Below are 24,248 nucleotides of genomic sequence, written 5' to 3' on the forward strand. Positions count from 1 at the left end.
TCAGTTGCTCTTTCCCCCGAGAGCAGCTGACACCTGACCCTCTTCGGAGCATATAGCTCTAACAGACCCGGAATTTGGATATCGGCGAACCGCAACTCATAATGGTCGACCCTCAATTGGGCTGAAAAAGGAACAACAGCCACACATCGTGCTCATCATTCTACCGTGGACAGGGTAGAAAAGTTGAAGCAGCACAAGGCACCAGTTCGATATGTGTAGTTGAATTAGAATAGAATACATGTAGGCGCTGTACAAAGTGTAAGTGCAGCGTCCAATTGGAATCGCTCACGTAGTACCCAAGTGGACAAAAGAGCTGTAAATTAGGTTAAGTGATTAAGAATAAAAAAAAATTTCCTCCCCATCCCCGCTCAGCGTAAGGACCTGGCCAGGTGTCGAGAGTTCGTTAAATGAAAGGTTTGTCAAGGCCCAGGCAACTTTTCTGGCGCATTAAACGTCTCTATCGACAGCCACCCCAGGATGTGTACGGTCGGCTATGCTATGCTATGCTAATTTTAAAATCATTCTCAAGGTTAGAATATTTTGCACAGGCAGCAATTTTTGCCTTACAGATAAAATGTGGTGCTGAAGAAGCTTGCAGATGTAGACAAAATCGTGATAGAGATATGATACAGCAAGTGGCAGTGGCTTCGAAAATATTTTCAAACGGGTTTAAACACCAGGTGTCTAAAATGTATACCGTCAAATTGATCAGCGGGGTGAAATGATCAGTTCGCAGACTAAATTGTTATTCGATATAAGCAATTCCAGCACGTCATTATGATCATAATTTTTTTATCGCAACGTGTTCATAGATGTCAATGGATGATTGTAGAAATTCAGTTTTTAGAAAAAGTTAGTCTTGAATTATTCTTATTGAAGGATTTTTTATTATGCTTCTTACATAGCCCAAACCATTGGTACTAAACAATCGATTGCCTCTAGGAGCTATTCGCTATTTTCATTCAATCTTCAGCCAGGAATGACCTTGTGGATATTTTTAATGGACAGCCGTAAGAGCCTCGGATCATACGAACATGATCATTATGGGCAACATCATCTGTATCTGTTTGATTTTGATTTAAATTCAAACTAATATCCTCTGGGTGGTCCAAAATTCGACCGTTACCCTACAATGACTGGACTTCAACTCTATCAACCTGCAAAAACGGGCAACCGACCACTGACTAAGATATCATTGTACATAAACTTTGTACATTGAGAAAGGCTACAACGTTTCTCATGTGCGGTTTTCCTGATTCAGTACAATCATGAAGTAGAATAGACATGTGCATTTAGGCTAAATCTAGATCAACCAGACTTTGCATAGCTTTCGGATCATGGATAAGCAATAGTTTGCTTTTCTAATTACTAATGTGATAGTTTCTTCTGACTCCTTGGCCTTTATTTACATAAAAGCAAATTTTTAATATCTTTGAAACGGATCAATACTTTACTACCACCATTTTGTAAAATCGCCATTTTATTCGAAATTTTCCACATATACATGTAATACTTGCGGACCAAGATTGGTCCACGTCACCGATGATTAAAAATTGCGCTAAAACATTTTCCCTAAACTGTAACGAATCCCTTCCAATGCCTCCACTCTTTGATCTCTGCGTACAGTTCGGCAGCAGCATTGTTCGCTATTGAGTTGTCGATCACGCCGAACAGGCGATAGTTTGGTGATAGGCAGTACCTTCGGATGGATTCCGTTAGTAGTGCCTTGATTTCTGCATACATCACGGGGCCGGGCCGCTGGTCGTTAAATGTACCTAAAAATAGAGTTTAGTGAAAAAGATGTTAGTTATTACATAAAAATGTTGAAGTAATTCGTACCTATCACCCCCACAACAATAGTGTCATTTATTCCGGGAAGATTCGAAAAACCATGCTGCGTTTTCCAGCCTCTGCCTTCGTAAGTTTTTCCATCGCCACCTATTAGGAAATTGTACGGAATATGCGTTCCGTTTAGATTCCACGCGTCATTCTGTAGCTTCTGTACCAGTTCAATGCATGCGGCTTGATCGTGGCAGGTTTCGCTTCTCGTATGCAGAATTATTACGTTCTGAGTTGCATACTTCTCCAATGGATTTAGCTGGAACTCCTCCGTCGGTTGTTTCCACCATACGTTACGCTCCACTAAGTAAAACGGATGGGATACGGGCCAAGGACGTGGTACTGCAAATGGATTATTTTTTAATAGTTTATGGTCCCTAACAATTATACCAACATATTCCCTTACCTTGCATCAGCAGCAAGTACACGGCTATTATAATGCCTATCAGAAGGAATAACAGCAGCGTCAAAATGCCAAGCAGAGCTGTGGTTTGTACGGTTTGAATATGGCGGGACCGGTCGTCTACATCTGGGGCAAAACGAACCCTCGATACCAAAAGAGGAGTGTGCTCTCCTGCTTCCAAGTCGTATTCCGACAAATTGCTGCCATTTCGGCTGATTGGATTTTTCAAACGGTTCGAGCTGCTTATGGCGGCGGTACGGGCTGCAACGGAACGAAAGAAGTTATAACAATTACTGTAGCAACGTTCTAGGGTAAGGTCCAGTTGGCTGCCATGCAGGAATGGTTGTTCGTTGGTTTGCTTTTGCTCTAAATGGCGCTCGATGCTGACAATCAAACGAGAGTTTATAAAAATTAACATTTTTGTTTAAGTTACTACGAGAAAGGTTGCTTCTAGAATATTCGAAAATGCTAGTCTAAATAAGTAACTCCAGGCATCATTGTTCAACATCAAAAGCGATAAGGCAAAAAGATCAGAAGTTAGCAAAAACTTGTCAATCAATATGATGTGATTATCTGTGCGATAATCATGGCTCATGTGTATGCAACTTATATGCATGCATTTTACATTAACTGAATTACATAATTGAGAAATCACCTTATCTAAGCACATTATATTTTGAAAACATCAATCTGTTGATATTTCTGACACAACATACATATGTCGACATCAGCTGAGAGTTATACGAATCAATGTCCTCGTCCAGTCATCTAGAAACTGCATACTTGCAGTGAATAATTTCCCTTCAATGGTTTGCTCTTTACTAAGAGTAACTCCCGCTGAGACCGACCTTGTCTTTGAAAAATTTTAAGGCGGCGATTTTGTCCTCGCCAAAAAAGTAAGGAAAATGCATTTGTTTAATCAAATTGATGGGCCCCCGTTAGTTGGAGCCACAACCATTTTTGCGAGCCCCTCGATATTACTCTCAGTGTTTTGTTCTAAGAGTCCTTTACATATTCTCAAACATCTTCGAAGACATCGTTTCAATTCATCAAACCGTTTTCGAGTAAATTTTTTTTGAACGCACTTTTCGAAAGTTAGGTGAGAAAAAAGAGTTATAATTCATGAAAACCAGTGCGTGAACAAAATATCATTCAAATAGAAAAATATCGACTAAAAAATGCCATATTTTCTCATGTTCTGGAGGAATTCCTGGAAAAATCTCTGGATATATTTCGGAAGAAATCTCTTTAGGAATTCCTAGAGGGATTTCGGAAGGAATCCCTTGGGGAATGTCTGGAAGAATTCCTGGAGAAATCCTCGGAAGAATTCTTGAAGAAATTGCTAGAGGTGAAGGAATCCCTGGAGGAAATCCAAAAGGAATGCCTGAAGGATGTTCTGGACCAATTCCTGGTGCGATTCTAGGAGGAATTTCAGGAGGAAACCCTGGAGAAATTTCTAGAGAAATCTCTAAAGGAATTCTTGGAGAAATTCTTTGGAGGAATTTCTGAAGGAATACCTAGATGAATTCTTGGAGAAATTCCTGGAGGAACTCCCAGAGAAACGCTGTGAGAAATGCTTAGATAAATTTCTGAAGAAATTCCTCAAGAAAGTCCTGGAGAAATTGCAAGCGTAATTTGTGGAAGAATCCTTGGCGACATTTCTGGAGAAATCCTTGAAGAAATTCCTGGAGAAAGCCCTGGAGGAACCGCTGAAGAAATTCGCGAAGAAATCTCTCAAGAAATTCCTGGAGGAATTCCTAAAGCAGTTCCTGGAGGAATGTTTGGAAGAATCCTTGGGAGAGTCCCTGGGTGAATCTCTAGACGAATTCCAGGAAGCAATTTCTGGAGGAATCTCTGGAATAATTTCTGCAGGAGTTCCTGGAGGAATGTCTGGAGCAATTCCTAAAAGAATGCATGGAGCAATTCCTGCAGGAATGCCTGGAGGATCTCTTGAGGAGTCCCTGGAGGAATCCTATGCGAAATCCCTTATGATTATTAACTTTATTTACGATATTTTCAGCCTTAGGCTGGCTCATCTCGAGCGAAATCCCTGAGTGAGTCCCAAAAAGAATTCTAGAGAGTAACCTCCCAGAGGAATCCCTAAAAAACCCTGGAAGAATTCCTGAATTACTGAAGCTATTCCTAGAAGTTTCTCTGGAGCAATCCCTGAAGGAATTTTCGGAGAAACTCTTGGAGGAATTCCCAGGGGAATTCATGGAGGAATTCCGGGGGAAATCCTGAAATAATACATGGAGAATTTCCTGGATGAATGCCGGGAGGAATTTCATTCCTAGAGGAGAAAATCCTTGATAAATTCATGGAGGAATCCCTGGAAGAATTGTTGAAGGAAATCCTGAAGAAATTCCTGGAAGAATTTCTGAAGAAACCCCTGTAGGATTTCTAAAGAAATCGCTGGAGGAAATGTTGTAGAAATTTCTTAAGTAATTCTTGGCAGAATTCATGAGTCCGGTCCTGGATGAATTCCTGGAGAAATCCTTGGGGTTATTTCTGGAAGAATTCCTGCGGATGTCCTTGGAGAAATCTCTGGAGGAATAACTGGAGGAATTCCTAGAGTAATACCTGTGGTAATTCCTGGAGAAATCACTGAAAAATCTCTTGAGAAATTCCTGGAAGAATTCATGGAGAAGTCCCAGGAGAAATTCTTGGAAGAATCCCTGGAGGAATTCTTGAAGGAATCCCTGCAGGAATTACCAAAACCCCGGAATAACTCCTGGAGGAATCTCCAGAGGAATCCCAGGAAGAATTCCGCAAGAAATCACAGAAAAAATCCTGATAGAAGCCCTCCTCCTCTGAAGAAATCTCAGAAAGTGCTGTAGAAATCGCAGAAAGAATTCTTGGAGAAATCCTGAAGGAATCCTGAGAAGAGTTCATGGGGGAATCCCTGTATCAGATACTGAAAAAACCGCTGGAAGAATTCCTAAGAGGTATTCCTAAGGGAATCCCTAAACAATTCCTGAAGGAAGTCCTGGATTAATTCCGGGAGGAATCCCAAAAAGAGTTCCTTTCTGACGGAATCCTTGAGGGAATTTTTAAAACATTATCTGGAGTTATTTCTGAAACAATCACAGAAGGAATTCCCGAGTAAATCTCTGGAGGATTTCTTGGAGGAATTCCTGAAGCAATCCGATGAGGAATTTCTTATGAGATCCTAGGAGAGCTTTCTTAACCAATTCCCGGAAGAAATTACGTAGGAATCCCTGGAATAGAAACAAAAAAATGAAAGAATGCATGTCTTGATTAATATTTGGACGAATTGATTAAGACATCCTTTGATAGGCTCTTGAAGGATTTTTTTTACAAAATGTTTAAATAATTCCTGGATTCTTTTTGAATAATATCTGGTTGAATTTTCTGAGAGAATTCCTGGAAGAAATTCCTACATTTTTTAATTTTTTTTCATGCAGTCTTCAAAAGTACTGCCTACAAAATTCCAAGAAAAATTCCTGAAGTAATTCTTGCTGTAGCAAATGGAGAGCACGAAAATCACTTTGCATGAATTCTTCAGGACAGAAATGTGGACCTTGTAGAGTCGTTTTTACCCTATTTCCTAACACAAATCTGCAAAATTGCTTTTTGGCCTTTTTGGATATTTATGAAAGTCCTTCTGTAAGATGTTCTGGTGAAAATTTTTACTAATATTCTCAGAAACAGAAAAAAATGCCTCATATACTGGAAGATTTTTAAGCTCATTCCTTGAAGGCCTATCTGATGATTTTTTTTACATTGTCATGAATTTCCAAGTAAGTTATTTAAAAATGTGATTAGAAAAAGTCCAGAATATTTTTCAATTTTTTTTTCTTCAATATCCAAAAACAGCCTAACAATTTGTGTTAGAAATGTCAATGTTTTGTTTCAGATATTGAGGATTCCTCACAAATTTATTTTCCATCCCAACAATTTCTTTATAAATGACCACAAAAATTAAAATGTTTGAGTAAAAATTCTCTAAGGAATGCGCCACGAGTTCCCTCATATTTTAAAGATATTTCCTAAACCTCAGCTTTTTCTAGAAAAATATTCATTCCTCAACGTAAGTGTTTTTTACGGAAAACCTAGAAAAAATCACGCAGTTTTAGGTTTCCTGAACCTGACAAATGAAATAGGACCGTCTTTGAAGACGTATAACTGTGTTCGTATAAATAGCAGTGAAGGCTTATTTTCATACAAAATGGCCAAATTTAACATTCTGTATCTTTGTTTTCTTATGACTGTTTGAGCCAAAAATTTGAGTGCGAACTACAAATACGATTAAATTTTTTATAGCAAAATTTAGAACACTTACAAAAAAGTTAAATACTATGTAAAAATGTTCAAAATAATAGCAGTGTTTGTTTTTTTTCTATTCAGCAATTATTTTCATTATTTTTTCCTTACATTCTAATGCTTCACCTCGACAGATGTTGTCCGAACCGCGTGCGTGAACAATTTCACATACATTGCAAGTGCTCCGAAAAAGTCTAAATTTTGCTAAATCAAAATTGACCATATTTGTAGTTCACTGTCAAATGTTTAACCCAGTCGGTCATAAGAGAACAAAGTTACAGCATGTCAAAGTTGGCCATTTGGTATGAATATTGGCTATTTACAGGTCTGAACACGTTATTTTACGTCTGGTTAGACTCAATTTCAAACGAGTTGCCAACATTTTCTATCCTTCAAGACTGAATTTCACAAAAAAAGATGTAATATTCAGCGTAACATTTGGAAATTTGAGATATTTTAAAATATTTACGTGTAAGTAATGAAATTTACGTCTCATGTAAAGTTCGTTTCTTCTTAGTGTGCTGCGGTTACCATTAGTTAGTAAGAATTGAAAAATCGGACGGTGATAAGAAGAAGTTTAAACATCCATCTATCGGACTAAAGTTGGAATACCAATTGAAAATTAATCGATAAATCCAAAATTTCGTTGTTTCTGGTACCCAAGTATTTTTAATTACTTTATCCCTTTGGGGACGCATGGATCATATGTGCTTAGCCAAGAAAGTGGACCATCACAAACGTGTTCTAGACCAGCGAGGTTGCATTCAGAGAGGTGAAAATTCCGTCTCCAAATGGTTAAAGTTTGCGGATTGAAGGGTTTTTTTTCTTGTCCAATTCTATTCTGCAGCCAATCTATCGATTGAACTGTCATTTTATCCAACGTAATTAAAAACAAAAATATTGGAGCGCATTAAAATCGTTTAATTCTCAGAAAAGGGGTCTCCAGTTAGCCTTCTGGTTAAGGCTATGGATCGCCAATCCGGAGACGGCGGGTTCGATTCCCGTTCCGGTCGGGAAAATTTTCTCGGCTCCCTGGGCATAGCATATCATTGTACTTGCCACACAATATACAAATTCATGCAATGGCAGGCAAAGAAAGCCCTTCAATTAATACTGTGGAAGTGCTCAAAGAACACTAAGTTGAAGCGAGGCAGGCCAAGTCCCAAAGGGGACGTTGAGCCATAAAGAAGAAAAAGAAGAATTCTCCGTAAAGTTAGCTCTTTCTATTAGGCAATAAAAATAGCATTTTTTATTCACTAAAGAACCAAATTATCCGATTTACTTGATTAGCCCAAACGAACATTCGGATCACGTTCACGGTTATTTATTGATGATTGACAACTTGTTGACATCTGTCAGTCGTTGCAGTTATCAAATTTAGTTTGCTAAGTGGAGCGTAAACATGTTGCAGTTATCGAACGTCTACTGTATAGTACTTGTTCACTGTACTTTTTGGTTCAAGAGTGCAACAAACTATTGGTTATCAATTAATATTTTTTTTATGGTTTCCATAAATTGAAGTGATTTCTGACGAATTTTGTTCAAGCACTTTTTATTCTAAGCATTTATTTGCATTCAAAAAGTTGTGGGCGGTAAGTTAATGTACCGTAGGCCGGGGTCAAATTGATCAGATGTTTTTCTAGTAGATTAAACATACTTTAACCGTTATGTGGCTGGCAGTTTTTTTGCTTTTTTCTACACCGTGTCTTTTAAATGGGGGCTGGGTACCCGGGTACCCTGCCGGCCACATAAGGGTTAAATTGATCCCTTACTAGTATCGTGCAATTGAAATAATATACTACACGATAATTACAAGGAAAGTGTTTGAAGCATGCTAAATCTAGTGGAAAACGTCTGATCAATTTCAACCCGAGGATCAATTTAACCCCGGTTTACGGTACATATTTTTTGGTTCATTCGCCTCTAACAATGTGCATATATTATCCATCAAAAGTTTGAGAAACAATATGTAATATATTTTGAATATGAGGGTATATTAAAAAACGGTCGCGCTTATGTCTACAAATCATGATCAAAATAATTATTACATGTTAAAAGTATCTCCAATTAAGAGACCTTCAGCCTGGTTCGTGTCGTTCATGTTAAAAATCTAGGCTGGAAATAAAATATGATTTATTTACGCTGATAGAATCTTAAGTTGTAAAAATGGTTGCACAAGGGCTATCCCGAGCAATGAATTTGAAGATTCCATCGAAATACTCTCTTTTGAAACGTTATATTTACGAATCTATGTAAATTGAATTATTACCAATGTACCATAGTATGCTACCACTTGAACAATTGTGTTCATAGTTGTTAGATTGTACTGATTTGAACCATCAAATTCCAAATCCTTCCAAGAATAACACTAGCACCAACTGTACAGAACCAACACTCACTACAATCTGCTGTTTAAGCTTCTTTATCCTGCCAACTGTTCATAGAAATGAGATGATTCCACTGAGTCAATAATGCATCACGAACCATGGATGTGATGCGTTTGCCATTGTTTCGTTATCAGTGTCTTCAAACAGTTCTCGTCAAAGAGAAAATAATGAGATCCTCCTCACATGCACTATTCCTTGATAGTTTATCATTAGGCAAATATTGTATTTCAAACTGTCATTTTCTGCCTGGCTACCGGACTCGTAGTAATCTAATTGGGCTGCACAAGAACTTACCTGTAGAGTACATACTGGTTGAGGAACAATTTTCTAACGACGAAACAAAAATAATTTCCTGCTACAATTTCTTTCACAGAATTCCGCGTCCAACGGACTCTCTGTAAGGCCCTAACGTGGAACGCACAGAGTACGACCGACCGTTGAGGTGGGCCTTTCGGGGATTCGCTACATTAAAACAACCTTTTCTTCTGTTTAAAAATAGGCACTTTTGGCCTACACTGCTAGCTGGCTGGTGATAGTTTCGGGGCACTCGAACAACTTTTTCTCTAGCTCAGGGAGGTTCTCGGACGAACTTCCTATTCGCAGTGTGCGAAATTGTCATCTGAGAATGCCAGCACTGATTTGCACATACTGAATGGAGAGCAATCTTGTATGCACCCAGTAGCTCGATAAGTGATCGATCGGCTTTCTCTGCACTAACGCCAACCGTTGCCGATCGATTGTTTCTCCTCTCCCGATGATGTGCACTTGCCCGGTATACAGATAAACTTTTGAACCTCGGTGGTTGCTCTCCGTAGCAATGCTTGGTTGCAGCTCAATAAATAACGATTTGTTTTTTGTTAGAGCACAAGATGTGTTTACTATAACGATCGTCTATACTATATAGGTGTTGATGGCTTCTATCCTCGATGGATTCAGGTTGTCAGTGAACCGCAGCTTCACGTTGGGTATCGTCTTACAGCTTCCAAACCGAAATGTTTCAAATTACTGTGATCGCACTTGCTGCGTCTGCAAACTGCACAGATAGACTGTACCGTGACGTGTGGGATGTGTGAAATAAGTATGATTAAGCATCCAGCAGTGAGATTGTGGAGTAAACAGAAAGACCTTATCGGAAGAGTCAAGAAGTATTGCAATCATGCTCCACCAAGTATTAAACTTTGGAATCAGACATGGGCAGTGTTTTCACGAAACTTTTTGAACATGATTTAATTTATAAGTGCAGATAAAAAAAAGCTAGATCTTCTTCTTTATGTCTCTATGTTCCCACTGGGACTTGGCCTGCCTCGCTTCAACTTAGTGTTCTTTAAGCACTTCCACAGTTATTAATTGAAGGGCTTTCTTTGCCTGCCATTACATTGCATGAATTTCTATATTGTGAGGCAAGTACAATGATACACTATGCCCAGGGAGTCGAGAAAATTTCCCCAACCGGATCGGGAATCGAACCCGCCGTCTCCGGATTGGACTGGAGACCCCAAAAAAAGCTAGATAAACCCAAGAAAAATTTCAAGCTTTGTTCTCTGCCGTAAATCACAAGTTAGTCCCATCTGAAAAAGTGGGCATTGAGAAAATGGACTCGGAAGTTTTCAAAATTGATTTCTACAGGGGATAGACAAAATGATCGGGACAGGCAAAATTTTCCCTTCCCAAAAAAATGTCATTTAGTTGTAACTTTTCGAAAAGTGCATCAAATATTCTCAAATTTTTACTGTAAGTTCATCAACTATTTGTGCATCAGTGGACAAAATTTGGAAAAGATCGAATTATTCTGCACGAAGATATAAAGATTCTAAAAAAAGGTAGAATTATCCGATAGCCAACTTTGAACTGTTATATCTCCGGATTCAATGAACCGAATGCAATGAAATTTTGACCATTTATGACTTATATAATGAGCTTTGAAAACCTTTTAACATAACTTAAAATTTTTAACACGGAAGAAAATTATAACGATTAGATTAATTTTCTAATAAAACACCAAATTTTCTTAAATTTTAACATCGTTTCTAAATTCAAGATGTTAATTATAGTTCACTTAAATTCCCTCCGATTGTCTTGAATACAGATATGTTTTGAAAGAAAATATCAACATAGGCGGCAATTCATTGAAAAAGTAATGGGATGCATATTAAAAATAGACCAATTTACTAAAAAATCATAAAATTAATGAAATTGCTATAACTTTTTCTCTTGTTAATAATTTCAAGTTTAGTCAAACGTTTTTCAGAGCTCATTATATAAGTCATGAATGGACAAAATTTCATTGCATTCGGTTCATTCAATCCGGAGATATAACAGCTTAAAGTTGGCTATCGGATAATTCTACCTTTTTCTAAAATGCTTGTAACTTCGTGCATAATAGCCCGATCTTTTCCAAATTTTGTCCACTGATGCACAACTAGCTGATCAACTCACAGTGAAAATTTGAGAATATTTGATGCACTTTTCGAAAAGTTACAGCTAATTGGACATTTTTTGAAAAGTGAAAATTTTGCCTGTCCCGATCATTTTGTCTATCCCCTGTATGTGAAACTTCAAAAATTCATCACGAATTGAAAACTTCTGCTGTCATCATGAAACTTTCACAAATTGTTTCAAACCAGTGTTGGTAAAAACTGAAATTCTCAAATCTCATGGTTGACTTGTTTCAGGTGCGATTCTTGACTCGCCAAACTCACCACCGAAAAAATCATGCTTGAGTTGACTCGTGATTTCACTCATTACTTTATTTCTTGGTGTTCTTATTATTTTCATCGGTGTTTTTAGGATTGTATGATAGAATAAAAGCAAATCTAGCATACAACAACATTGAATATCGTTCAAGTTGATTTTGATTCTTTTTACAAGCGAACGAGATTTCGGCGCTTGACTCGTGAGAGCGAGATTTTGCATGAAAATCTTGCGCGTGAAAAAACGATACAGAATCGTGCGCGATTTTGCTCACACAGGAGCGGTTCATGAGTGTGTTTTGAGTGTGAGTTTACCAACATTGTTTCAAACGTGAATACGTTACTGTGAAAAATATAAATTGGCTAAAACAGTGTTTGATTTTGTACTGCAAGGTACTCAAGTTCGTTATGGGACTGATTTGCGATTACTTTTGATTGTGAGACAATCTGACTTGATGTTGTTTTTCGATTTTACTGAACAAACTATATATTTCAATTCACGCAGCTGATAGATCACCAAAAAAAAAGATCGAAAATTGACATTAACTCAATTTTGCCCAAAATGCAGATGGGACTGATTAGCTATTCACGGCAGTTCAGCTCTATAAAAGATTTTCATAACCAATTTTACAAAATATCCAAAAAATGGATTCATTCAGCAAACCCTCTTGGGGTACGTTCAAAATTTGTTACGTGGGGTCACATCATGGTTTTGGAGATACTATCATTTTTTGCGACTGTCGTACTTCACATCGTTAAATTTTCAACGTGTTTTTGCAAGATTTTTTTCTTTTGTTAGTCTTCAAACCGAAATTATTTCCCAAGTAAACCATGGAGCTGTACACTCCCGATCAAAAGTTGAGGATCATCCCCTCAAAAACATGTTATTTTTCAGGCTCATATATCCGCCAATTTGCGTACAATTTCTAAACCCTAGATCTCATTCAAAAGATAATAAGTCAAAGAAAGATTAAACGTGATTTAGGTGATACTTTTACAAAAATATATGTAAAATTACCTAAAATTGCAACATTTGCTAAAAAAAAATTTCGCTGAAAATTGGGTCGATCAAGTTGAGAGCGTCAATTTAACCTACTTTCTTTTAGCTTTCAACTGCGCTTTTTACAGAACTTAGCTAAATAATCTAGACTATTCCGTACGAAGTTATAAAGATTCTAGAAAAAGGTTTATTTTTCCGATAGCCAACTTTGAGCTGTTATATCTCCGGATTCAATGAACTGATTGCTTTGAAATTTTGACCATTTATGACTTATATAATGAGCTTTGAAAAGCTTTTGACTTAACTTAAAATTCTTAACACGCAAGAAAATTATAACGATAAGATTATTTTTCTAATAAAACGCCAAATTTTCTTAAATTTCAACATCGTTTCAAAATTCAGGATGCTAATTATAGTTCAATTATATTCCCTCTAATTATCTTGAATATAAATATGTTTTGAAAGAAAGTAACAACATAGCCGGCAATTCATTGAAAAAGTAATAGGATGCATATTAAAAATAGACCAATTTACTAAAAAATCATAAAATAAATTAAATCGCTATAACTTTTTGTCTTGTGAATAATTTCAAGTTGAGTCAAACGTTTTTCAGAGCTCATTATATAAGTCGTAAATAGTCAAAATTTCATTGCATTCGGTTCATTGAATCCGGAGATATAACAGCTCAAAGTTGGCTATCGGATAAATATACCTTTTTCTAGAATCTTTATAACTTCGTGCAGAATAGCCCGATCTTTTCCAAATTTTGTCCACTGATACACAACTAGTTCATCCACTTACAGTAAAAATTTGAGAACATTTGATGCACTTTTCGAAAAGTTACAGCTATTTGAATATTTTTTAAGAAGGGAAAATTCTGCCTGTCCCGATCATTTTGTCTAACCCCTGTATTTTGGGCTGCTGAATCCGAATCCGGGCTCCAGCACGTCACAATTTTGAGTTATACCTCAATTAATAGGGCAAAATATGAGATTTTGGGATTTTTTGATTGCATGCCATTGGCATATAAATATTTTTTTTTAAGAAATCAAAGGATAATTGGTCAAATAACATCTAAATTAACAACTCATGAAAAATATTCTGCTTTACCAAATAACATTGATAGGTTTAAGCATTTTATGTTAGTAAGTGAACTTGCATGCAACTTTTGAAGGGTGACTTGTATGGGAAATATCGTACCTAGTATAAATCGGCTAAAACTACTAATTTTGATTTAGTAAAACGGAATATTTTACATAAGTCGTTCATTTAGATGTTAATTGACCAATTAAAAGGTACGAAATTGAAAGGTACGAAACTGATTACACTCATTCTCTGGATAGAACTTGATCTATCAAAAATCTTTCATAAAACTATCATTTTTAAACAAGCGAAAATTGTAAGCAACTGAATAAAGTCATGTGCTAGGTTCACCCTCGAAATGCCACATGCTTTGTCGGTATTACATCCGGCTTGCTTCTGCAAACTTTAGGATAACCTTTAACTGGATTCACCTGCCGTCACTCTTTGACCAAATAAATTATCTGATAAGCTGTAGAACATTCCGACTGGCCGTGATACGCTACTATACGCATGCAAGGTGGAAGTGAACCTAATCATTTCACAGTCTTATGAAACAACAAGATTAATATCCAGAACGATGATGATTGGTATAGAGTGGAGAAGTGCGCTGCGCGTGAATTGCATTTAAATTTTGCTAATTGATGACGAAATTAACAGTTTCGTGAATGCTGCAAGATCCGTGGAAATGAATCCTGATCGCAAAATTTAGGAAATCCCGTGAAGTGTCGCGAAATTTAACTAGTTCTAGAATATTTCATACGAATCTTTACGAATTCCTTGCTTCGACTTCGTCATAATTGACAAATGGAAGCAATAACTACAGGAGACAGACAAAATGATCAGGACAGGCAAAATTTTCACTTTTCAAAAAATGTTCATTTTGATGTAACTTTTCGGCAAGTGAATCAAAAATTCTCAATTTTTCACTACAAGTTGATCAACTAGTTTTGTATCTTCGGACAACATTTGGAAAAGATCGGACTATTCTGCACGAAGTTATAAAGATTCTAGAAAAAGGTATAATAATCCGAGAGCCAAATTTAAGTTGTTATATCTCCGGATTCAGTGAACCGAATGAAATAAAATGTTGTCCATTTATGACTCATATAGTGAGCTCTGAAAAACGTTTGACTCAACTTGAAATTATTAACAAGAGAAAAAGTTATAGCGATTTCATTAAGTTTATTATTGTTTAGTAAATTGGTCTATTTTTAATATGCATCCCATTAATTTTTCAATAAATTGCCAGCTATGTTGTTACTTTCATTCAAAACATATCTGTATTCAAGACAATTAGAGGAAATTTAAATGAACTATAATTAGCATCTTGAATTTTGAAACGATGTTGAAATTTAAGAAAATTTGGTGTTTTATTAGAAAAATAGTCTAATCGTTATTATTTTCTTCCATGTTAAAATTTTTAAGTTAAGTCAAAAGTTTTTCAAAGCTCATTATATAAGTCATAGAAGGTCAAAATTTCATTGCACTCGGTTCATTGAATCCGAAGATATAATAGCTCAAAGTTGGCTATCGGATAGTTATACCTTTTTCTAGAATCTTTATAACTTCGTGATGAATAGTCCGATCTTTTCCAAATTTTGTTCACTGATACACAACTAGTTGATCAACTTGCATTGAAAATTTGAGAATATTTGATGCACTTTTCGAAAAGTTACAGCTATTTTGAAAATTTTTTAGAAGGGAAAAGTTTGCCTGTCCCGATCATTTTGTCTATCCCTTGTATAATCCCAAATTGGGATGAGAGGTAACTCGGTATTCACCACAAAAGCTGATTACTGTGATTAATCATAACTGTGATTAATCATTGTAATCAACCCAGTTACCTCTCTCATACCGAATACCTAGTATGAGAAAAAAAGCATGAGTACTTAATTGAGCAAATTCTTTTCGTACGTGCTATCATACTGTGGAATCAGCTTCCAAACGAAGTCAAAGTTATACGTTCTGCGACAAGTTTCCGTCGTGAATGTTTGAATTGGCTTAATGGGGGAGACTAAAATGATCGAGGAGGAGCAAGTCAACGAAGTATAAATTAGTTAGTTTGTTTTTGTATGTTTGTTTTGTAGTCATTGAATTTTCGCATACGGAAGTGGTAAATTAGAACAGCAATAATATACCGATTGTAATATTTTTATAAGAGTGAACTCTTACGCTACAAGTATCTTGAAATAAGTAAATAAATAAATAAATAAATAAATAAATAAATAAATAAATAAATAAATAAATAAACAAATTTATTCACAGCATGAGTTTAATTTAAAGATTTTCGAGGTTCGCGTTACTAATTCTCATTGATAATGAAAATTTTACTCTCTGCTGAGTAGACATTTTTCTGGTGTAGCATGATCGATAGGTCCATTACTTAAGACAGAATGTGATATTTTTTGCATGTCATTTAACACAATCGCTAAGGCTAGTGGTGAAATTTATTTCAGAAAGCTATACATTTGCTATACAATGGGATCTTTAAACTGTTCATGGTGTCCTTTAAAGCTACATAGTACATATTTTAAGTCAACACATTCACACTCTTGATTATAGTAACATTGCAACGATCGATTTCTTAACCTAATGACATTTTTTTACAATCTTCACTAATCTACTTCCAACTTTCGGAAGCTACCCGTAATAGTTTCCATGCCCAGAGCGGCACCATTATTGTTGTTACGATCGGTTCCATTCCGAGAAATGATGCTTCGATCGCTGAAAATGTTCATATTGTCCAAGGCAAGCAGTGTGTTCCGCTTCGCTGCCAACTCCTGCTTCCACCAATCGATCATGTCGACCATAGGGATATTGCCGCCCAGTTCCTTTGGGAGACACGCGGGTTCTACTTTTTTGCACAGATCTGGAATGGTGACATGTACCTGGAAGAAGCGTTGAATGAAACATTTTGGAATCGTTAATATCATTAGGGAGTGATAACCTCCAAAACAATTGAATGGTTCCTGTTTTGTAATCCTTACCTGAAGTCGATCCTTCATTTTCTTGCTGATCATTGATTTTCCAGCTTCAATCACGTATTTCACCGCGGATGGAACATGCACTAGATGCACCTCTTTGTGACGCATCGGGATCGACTGTTCGCCCCACTTCATCATGCGTAGAAAATCGGTTGGATTCCAGCAGGAGACGTGCGCAGTGGTGATGCCCTTGAAGTCTCCAATATGTACGTAACCCATAATCTGGTTTTGAGCATCCTCCTGAAGCGTTTCGTAGGTTATCGCGTGCACTCGGGACATGTCCGAACTGTCGTGCTCTTCCGGATTGAAGTTTCCTGAAATAGTGCGATAATTAGCAATATTTGAGCCCAACCGCTAATAGCCAATCAAACATACTTGCAAAGCCGATGATCAACCGTCTGCCATGCTTGTCTCGCACTGGCGAAGGAAACATGTAACCGTTATTGATGAGTTTATTCAACTTTGGCGAGAGGAAGTCCAGTCCGTACATCAGGTGCATGTGGACTTTTCGCAAGTTCAAATATTTTAGAATCATCTGCTGGGCCATGAAGACGCTGAATTTTTTGGTGCGTAGAAATTTGAGCAAGAACAGATCATCTGTGCGAACGTTCTCGACGTCTTGGTTTTGTTTGAGCCATTCGCGCATCTGTTCAAGTGCCTGCTCGCGGATCGCTTTGTCTTCACGTAATTCTTTGCGGGCCACCTTCAACACGACGTCGCTCAAGCCAGTGTCATTGTGAATGTCTCCCTTTGTTTTTTCATTATTGTTGTTATTGTTGTTGTTACCCCATGGGAAGTTCAGGATTACCCTGGTAGTTGTCATGGCTGTGATTTCCTGGAGGCTGACGAGAGCTCTGGAATGGGAAATGAAAGACGAACATCAATAGCAGTTTGTTAAAAATTAAGGAATATTTTGTCAAGATTATTAAGCACGGATTTAAAAACATTTTTGATTTCTTAACCTTCGTAGGGCATTAGGGTCATTATGATCCAAAACGTGATTACAAGCATTAATAGGAACTTTCGAATTTTCGGCTGTTCTGTTCTCTTTCGTCATGGTTTTTTTTTTAAATTGGCCTCAAATCTTTCCCAAGCAAGCTGAATTATACGACCAAATTCCAGGCAATTCAGTCAAAAAAACAAAACCCTCATGACGAAGAGAATAAACCTTTCGATAATACCCTCTGTCACCCTATCTCCTTTGTTCATAAACTAATCGTTATGAAATTTCTAGACTTTTAATATTTTGCAGAAACGAAGCAGATAACGATTTTCTTTTTTCTTAAGGTGAAATCAAAATGGCGCCACAAAAAAACCTACGAACGATAGTGCATTGAAGTCATTATGACCCAGAAATTCAGACTCTTATTGAATGATCATCAATGAGTTTCACCAATACAAATGACCAACGTCTTATTTGAAAGAAAATTTCATCAAAAATATAAAACAGAGGTTCCTGGAACATTGACCATCGGGAATCTGCTACATAGTGCCCTTGTCGGACATGAGGGATATCATTATATTTTGCCAGTAGTTGTCGTTCTGGACTATTTAGAAGGATACTAGGGTATTGGGATGCTCCGTTGGCATACTCCACCCGTTCGACCTATCCCGCACGTAAACCAAAATACCAACAAATACGCTAAAACTGGAGATCGAAAAAGGTATGCGTCAAACAATTTAAACATATCATTTCAATTCGAGCACTTACACTTTACCCGTCATAAGTACGGACTCACAAAAAGTATTGCAACAATATTGCATCACCCTGACTCACCTTGATATCTCCAAAACCTGAGGACTTACAAAGATGCTGTCTTCAGGAAAGTTATTCAGAAGACCAAAAGCAACAACTTTTCTGAAGGCGACATTTTCGTAGGTGTTCTGGTTTTAGAGATATCGAAGTGAGTCAGGGTGATACAATATTGTTGCAATACTTTTTGTGAGTCTGTACTTATGACGGGTAGTGTAAGTGCTTAAAAATAAAATGAAAATGTCACTTTGTTTAGACTTTTTAGACGTCATGATTCTTCTGGCTTGGTGGATAGTCTGAGCACATGATCAAAAATGGCATGATTCTGGGATATATTGAATTGACAATAACTGAACAGTAAATGAAACAGTTAAAGACATTATATGTTCAATGTATATATTTGTTTTCAACGTATAACAACTATTTTACTAATTAATCCTTTATAAGGCCAAGAGAATCAGGCACGGAATCAACTCGTTCATTGGAATATAATAAGTACATGTGGTGTAATGAACAAAAACGTTTTTATTTTCAAAAAATTCAATGGTCGATTTTGTATGAAAAAAATGGTCTAAATTTTAACTTTTTGTCAACAAAGTTTAAAATGTTGTTATTTTGTGATGTGTTTATTATATCAATATAATATCAATCATGCTGATTCTTTGACAGGTTGTTGCCCTAATATTCATGAGTTACATGTGTGGATTTGAACTTGATTGGTCAATTATTTTCAACGATATGGCAATTTTAGTACATGCCCATTTATTGTAGCACATTTTTTCAAAAGGCTGAGTTTCTAAATGTAATGAATCAATCAAGTTGAAATGTTGTCCACAAGTAAAAATAACATAGGCCTTTCATTCCTCATCATTCGATTTTCAATTCGCTCGCCACAGCAGAAGTTCGAGCTTATAAACCTTTATGCACTCAAAAATGGCAGTTTTTTGAGAGACATTTTGTTGCAAAAAAGCCCATTCATATTTGTTATGGCTCAAAAAAATCATGAGTGTCCACAAAGGCCTAATGTGTCCATCAGTTAAAACAGAAGTTGTAAAAATTTTCTAAACGAACAGAAAAAAATATGTGTATATGGTGGCAATATAGTATAGAAATATGGAAAAAATGAGAGAATAAGTGGTTGTAGCGCTCGAAATGCAATAGGCCAACTATGTATTCAATCCACTAATAGGTCAACTTTTGTACCGCAGACCAACGTTGCATTATGTCGCATCAAATCTTTTTAACGTAATTAAGTAAGTTCTTGAATATTAACGTTAACGTACCTCCAATTGGTGAAACATGCATTGTCTAGTACGCGTGGTAGAATAAAAAAAAACTTTTCTAGTGCCATAATTTACGAGTTATAGTCAAAATTGACATAGGCGGCTGGCATATTAGGACAATGTATGGTACATATACCCTATCTTCGGTACATGTGCCCTATAAAGTTGCTCAGAAGACTAAGAGCTTTCTACAGGAAGTAATATAGTTCGAGAATCACTCACTACGTGGCGCTTGTGTTCTCAGGAGCTTCTAGTTTAGTCTAAACATCGTCTATCTCGCATTCTGGACCACTTAGAAGAATACTGTCTTCGGCAAAGTTGCTCAGAAAACTAAGAGCTTACGCATAGAAAAAAAATAAGGTACACTGGGGCAAGATGACTGTTTCTAATAACACTAGTTTACAAAATAAAACGAAAGTCGTAAACTTCTGTCAACGACCAAAGCTTTTGAAGCAGAATTTAGCGCTGATTTCGAAACCGCGCTGCAAAAACTTTTAAGTAGAACAGTTTTTGAGTTTTAGCTCAATATTGATTTTTACAACTTTTTAAAATACGGAATTTACTAAAATTCAAATATCTCGCGTTTTGTTCAACCAATTTTAAATATTTTTCCATAAATAAAGAGCTGAATATAATACCATTCGATCATCTGAAGGCAGGTTGTGCGTCAGATTGATGAAATTCAAGATATTGGCAAATTTATGGGACGATCTCCTTAAATTTTAGCAAAATTCCCAAAAATATGTGAAGAAATGTATTTTTTTCAATAAGAAAAAAAAACAATTTAAAAATTCTTTCTCAATGTTTATTTTACATATCATATGTAAGCGAGTTACAGTAAAAAATTAAGCTCAATCGGTGCATTGATTACGGAGAATAAGATTTGTGAAGTGAGCGACTTTACTTAAAAATAGAACAAAAATCGATTTCAAATCATCAACCTTGTATGGAAAGTCGAAAAAATTTCCGCTCTACTGTATTTTTTTCCTTCACATTTTCGAACTCAGGGCATGATTTTACACCAAAAACGATCATTAGCTTACCGAGTTCAAAAATGCTGTAAACTAGTGTAATAATAAACAATTAATTTACCATTACACATAGTTTTTGATTCAAAAATTCTTTTAGCGAAGGATACATTTCCAAATTGTATTTACATCTGTTTCAAAACTTCGCATCTTACCCGGAAAAGGACACTTTAAAATGCATAAGCGTAAAGAGAGCCTATAAGCTCATTGGAGTTTGCTTGTAACGTCATGCGACTTTCAATACGACATTGAATGGCACGCCGTTGAAAACAACCTCAATGTTCAAGAAATCACCCAAGCAAAAGCTACGTTTGAGCGAGTGCTTTCTTGAGAACGTATAGACCTTTGCGTAAAAGAGCCACTGTGGACATCCCACATTGGAAGGCATATGAGTTCACATGAATAGGCATATTAGCCATACGAACATCACAGATGTGATAATCGACAATACGTTTCAAGAATTTCAGAAAGAACGAGGTAACCTGATAAATCTGGAATTCATTCCTTTTTTATACAACACACGCATCCTTTCGGAATAAAACTATAGAGTAATTTCACGTCATGAAAAAAAAATCCAATAAAATACTACAAGAATTCAAAACATGTTTGAAATACTCAAATCCCTCTGAAGAAAATAGGACAAAACCCCATTTGCTCCTGGAGATTTAAAGTAAGCAAAGCTTTTTAGTGCCCACTAAATCGATTCTATAGCTCTTATTCTCGGGGTGGAAACTGGAGATTGCGAGGCATATCCCTTACCTCTCGGCTATTTCGCCGAGTTTGAAGGTGGATGATAAATATGATGATAAAGCGTATCACTTGGGCAGCGGCTGGTATTTTGGGCACTCTTCGCTATAACGCAGTCAATTCCAAACCAATTGACTTGAAATTTTGTACACGGCTAGATAATATACATTACGTATCTCATCGCGTTCCAAAAATTGTGTTAATTGGTTCAGAATTGGCTGAGTTATAGTAGAAAAGTGCCCAATATAGGACCCCTGCCGAAATGGTTCCACTTCCCTACTGCTTCTAGGTATCTGCTGAAACGGGTTTGTTAACACTTTCCGGTGCCAACTGGGGTGTACATGGTGAGAGTGATAATTGTTGAAAAACGATGCAATCAAGTGGAATAATACATCACTTGAAATTACGCGCCTGGATATTACAAAATTATTTGCTGTGTACCGACACTAAGTACACCGCTATCTAGGCTGATCGGGAAAAGAAGTTAACGTTGATGGTCAACTTCCAAACGCGCCCGAACAGCCTTCGAACGAACACAAAATAGTGAAGAAGTTGAAGTTCTTACATGAGCACAACCCCAAGAAATTGAAAAGGCATTCTAATGAAAAAAAAAACTAACAGTTCCCTGTAAGTTCCGAGTCCAAGTTCAAAATGTATAAAAAATGAATGCTAAAAAAATAATTTCTTCATTTTTTGCTACATTAACTTTCCTTGGGTAAAAACTAACAGAACAAAATAAAGACGACCCTAATTAGACATTCCATTAGCGAGCTATGCGTGCACCAACTTTTTTCTTCTACTCACCTCAAATTAGCATGTTAGCATGCCTGAAAGTGTTTGACAAGAGTTCCACTTTCTGAATTTTACTCTTGTTCAATTATTAGTATTATTTAGTATCCAATTTACTTCCAATCTTCGATCAAAGCGAAAAACTTATTTAGAAAATCCTTGGGATAAAAGTAAAATTGCGAATTCATTCATCCGTGCAACAAAACAATACCCGCTCACTATCTTCTACCTATTTTACGGATACAGCTATTCACTCCATCATCGAAAAGCCATCAATGAATAATACAACAGAGCCACTTACAAGACTGCACCAACAACAGATTTGATACATATTCGTGGACGCCTAGCGAAACTGGAAAAGATTCAACAACGGCTCAAACTCTCAATCATAGAGCATCGATTAGTAGTAGAGCAACTTTGGTAGGCTGCCCCAGCGCGGTACCGTATACCCTTGCTAACGGTACCAGTTTCGAGATCATTACATATTGCGTAATAGGCTCTAATGGCATTTATCACACGCGTGTGTTTGATCTTGCACTCCAAGGGGTAGGGTGTTTGAGCATTATGTACAACAACGATTTACTGCATTACTTCCACTACTTTTTACACCGAGTCGGTCTTAGAACCCGTCCCAGAAGGACGGTATCGCTCTTCAGTGAAGGTTAAACCCTTGGCGCAACCTGTCTAATGCCAATGTCCATAATTAGTGCAGATTTCTGCAAACGTATCTTTTATATCGGGCTCAATTGAGTTACAACGTCGATGATACAAAGCGTCACTGCGTGTCTTATGTTGCTGTTTGTAGCAAACTCTAGAATCGGTTTTATAAGCAATGACTACAAACTGTAATGGGTGTGTTTGACTGAAATCATTCGCAATATAACATCACCACCATATAGATCGGGACTTCAACGGAAGCTGGAGATTTGTTTGGATTATGTCTGCCAAATATTTACCAATCACTGGTTCTTGGCGTATGTCACTTGACGAGCTCATTCAGTCGTTCACCCTATCCGAGCGCGACATGTGTGAATATGTTTGCTTGTACACACGTTATTTGGGACTGCCGAAAGATTCTAATTCCAAAGATGTTCAATAAGTACCATTCGAGAATCGTGTGAGCAGCTAGGTTCTATACGTAGAAGCTTGATCAGGAAATGGGTTCTAGATAAATTATCATCTCTGTCATTAACATAATCAACAAGAACAAAGGTTAGTTTAAAGAAATAGCCATGTCATATGATTTGAAATATTTACGAAGCATATTGTACCCGCGCCGCATGTACATCGTGCTTCATGTACAGGGGGTGGCCAAAATGTTTTAGATAGGCATGTTTTTCTATATGTTGTACAAATGTTGTAACTTTTCATAGAGTACATCAACAATTCTTTTTTATCTATCAGTGGTAAAAACAGAGAAATTATTACCTGGATTTGGTTTTTAAATTATTCTTCTACATATTTTTTCAAATCAAATCAAGCTATCAAATTTGTGTGGGTTCCTGCTCATTCTAATATTTGCCCAATGATTCCCAAAGTGGGCGAAATCGCCCCCTGGTGGGCAAAAATCACGTCAAAGGGGGCGAATATTACTAATTTTTTTCAATAATAGAAATCCATCTTTAAAATGAACAAATAAGTTCATTTCATTGAAAAAACTCCTGGGTCAAAACATGCTAATGACCTAAACTATATAGAATTCCGAAGTGTAGTAGTTTTTGATGTTTTCTTTCTGGAAATGACCGGAGGATTCCTACAAAATTTTCTCATAAAACTGCTACAAGAATTTACGAAAGAATTCCGTGGGAATCATATTAAGAAGCTTCTAACTAATGAGAAAATTTGCAACACATTTTTTGGCAAACATTCGAGAAAAGGTTCGATGCAGGATCAAATTCATGTTAAAAAGATAGTGTTGTCCCGTTAAAAATGTTTTGAAGCATAGGCGGATTTCCGCAGAGGTTTTCAGTCAAGAATA

General features: G+C 36.7%; 2 protein-coding genes across 4 annotated transcripts in view; both read right to left on the bottom strand.

The window, feature by feature from the left end:
* Positions 1-1,352: 1,352 nt before the first annotated feature.
* Positions 1,353-9,966, bottom strand: LOC109426115 (peptidoglycan-recognition protein 3). 3 transcript variants are annotated; one of them, XM_019701566.3, is made up of 4 exons: positions 9,208-9,966; positions 2,246-2,503; positions 1,840-2,181; positions 1,353-1,775 (listed from the first exon to the last, which is right to left on the bottom strand). In XM_019701566.3, exons 1-4 carry the CDS (start codon positions 9,218-9,220, stop codon positions 1,573-1,575), a joined length of 816 nt encoding a protein of 271 aa, XP_019557111.3. In that variant the 5' UTR covers positions 9,221-9,966; the 3' UTR covers positions 1,353-1,572. The 3 variants fall into 3 exon arrangements, with proteins under 3 accessions (XP_019557111.3, XP_019557103.3, XP_019557095.3); XM_019701558.3 differs by lacking the exon at positions 9,208-9,966 and adding an exon at positions 8,804-9,173; XM_019701550.3 differs by lacking the exon at positions 9,208-9,966 and having other exon boundaries at positions 2,246-2,740.
* Positions 9,967-16,115: 6,149 nt separating this feature from the next.
* LOC115253461 (clavesin-2) overlaps positions 16,116-24,248 on the bottom strand; it is a 38,649-nt gene continuing 30,516 nt past the window's right edge. The window contains exons 2-4 of the mRNA XM_062852533.1: positions 17,046-17,524; positions 16,674-16,984; positions 16,116-16,574 (exon numbers count right to left, since the gene is read on the bottom strand). Coding sequence (XP_062708517.1) covers positions 16,302-16,574; positions 16,674-16,984; positions 17,046-17,493 — 1,032 coding nt within the window. The 5' untranslated portion in view covers positions 17,494-17,524 and the 3' untranslated portion in view covers positions 16,116-16,301. The remainder of the gene's footprint in view (positions 16,575-16,673; positions 16,985-17,045; positions 17,525-24,248) is intronic.

This window comes from Aedes albopictus, chromosome 2 (genome assembly GCF_035046485.1).
Source record: "Aedes albopictus strain Foshan chromosome 2, AalbF5, whole genome shotgun sequence".
NCBI lineage: Eukaryota > Metazoa > Arthropoda > Insecta > Diptera > Culicidae > Aedes > Aedes albopictus.

Excerpts from the sequence above, each read along its gene's own strand:
- LOC109426115 (XM_019701550.3), bottom strand. The coding sequence starts at position 2,660 with ATGTTAATTTTTATAAACTCTCGTTTGATTGTCAGCATCGAGCGCCAT. Across the intron at positions 2,182-2,245 it reads GTACTTGCTGCTGATGCAAG|TACCACGTCCTTGGCCCGTA; the intron begins GTAAGGGAATAT and ends ATCCATTTGCAG. Across the intron at positions 1,776-1,839 it reads TATTGTTGTGGGGGTGATAG|GTACATTTAACGACCAGCGG; the intron begins GTACGAATTACT and ends CTCTATTTTTAG.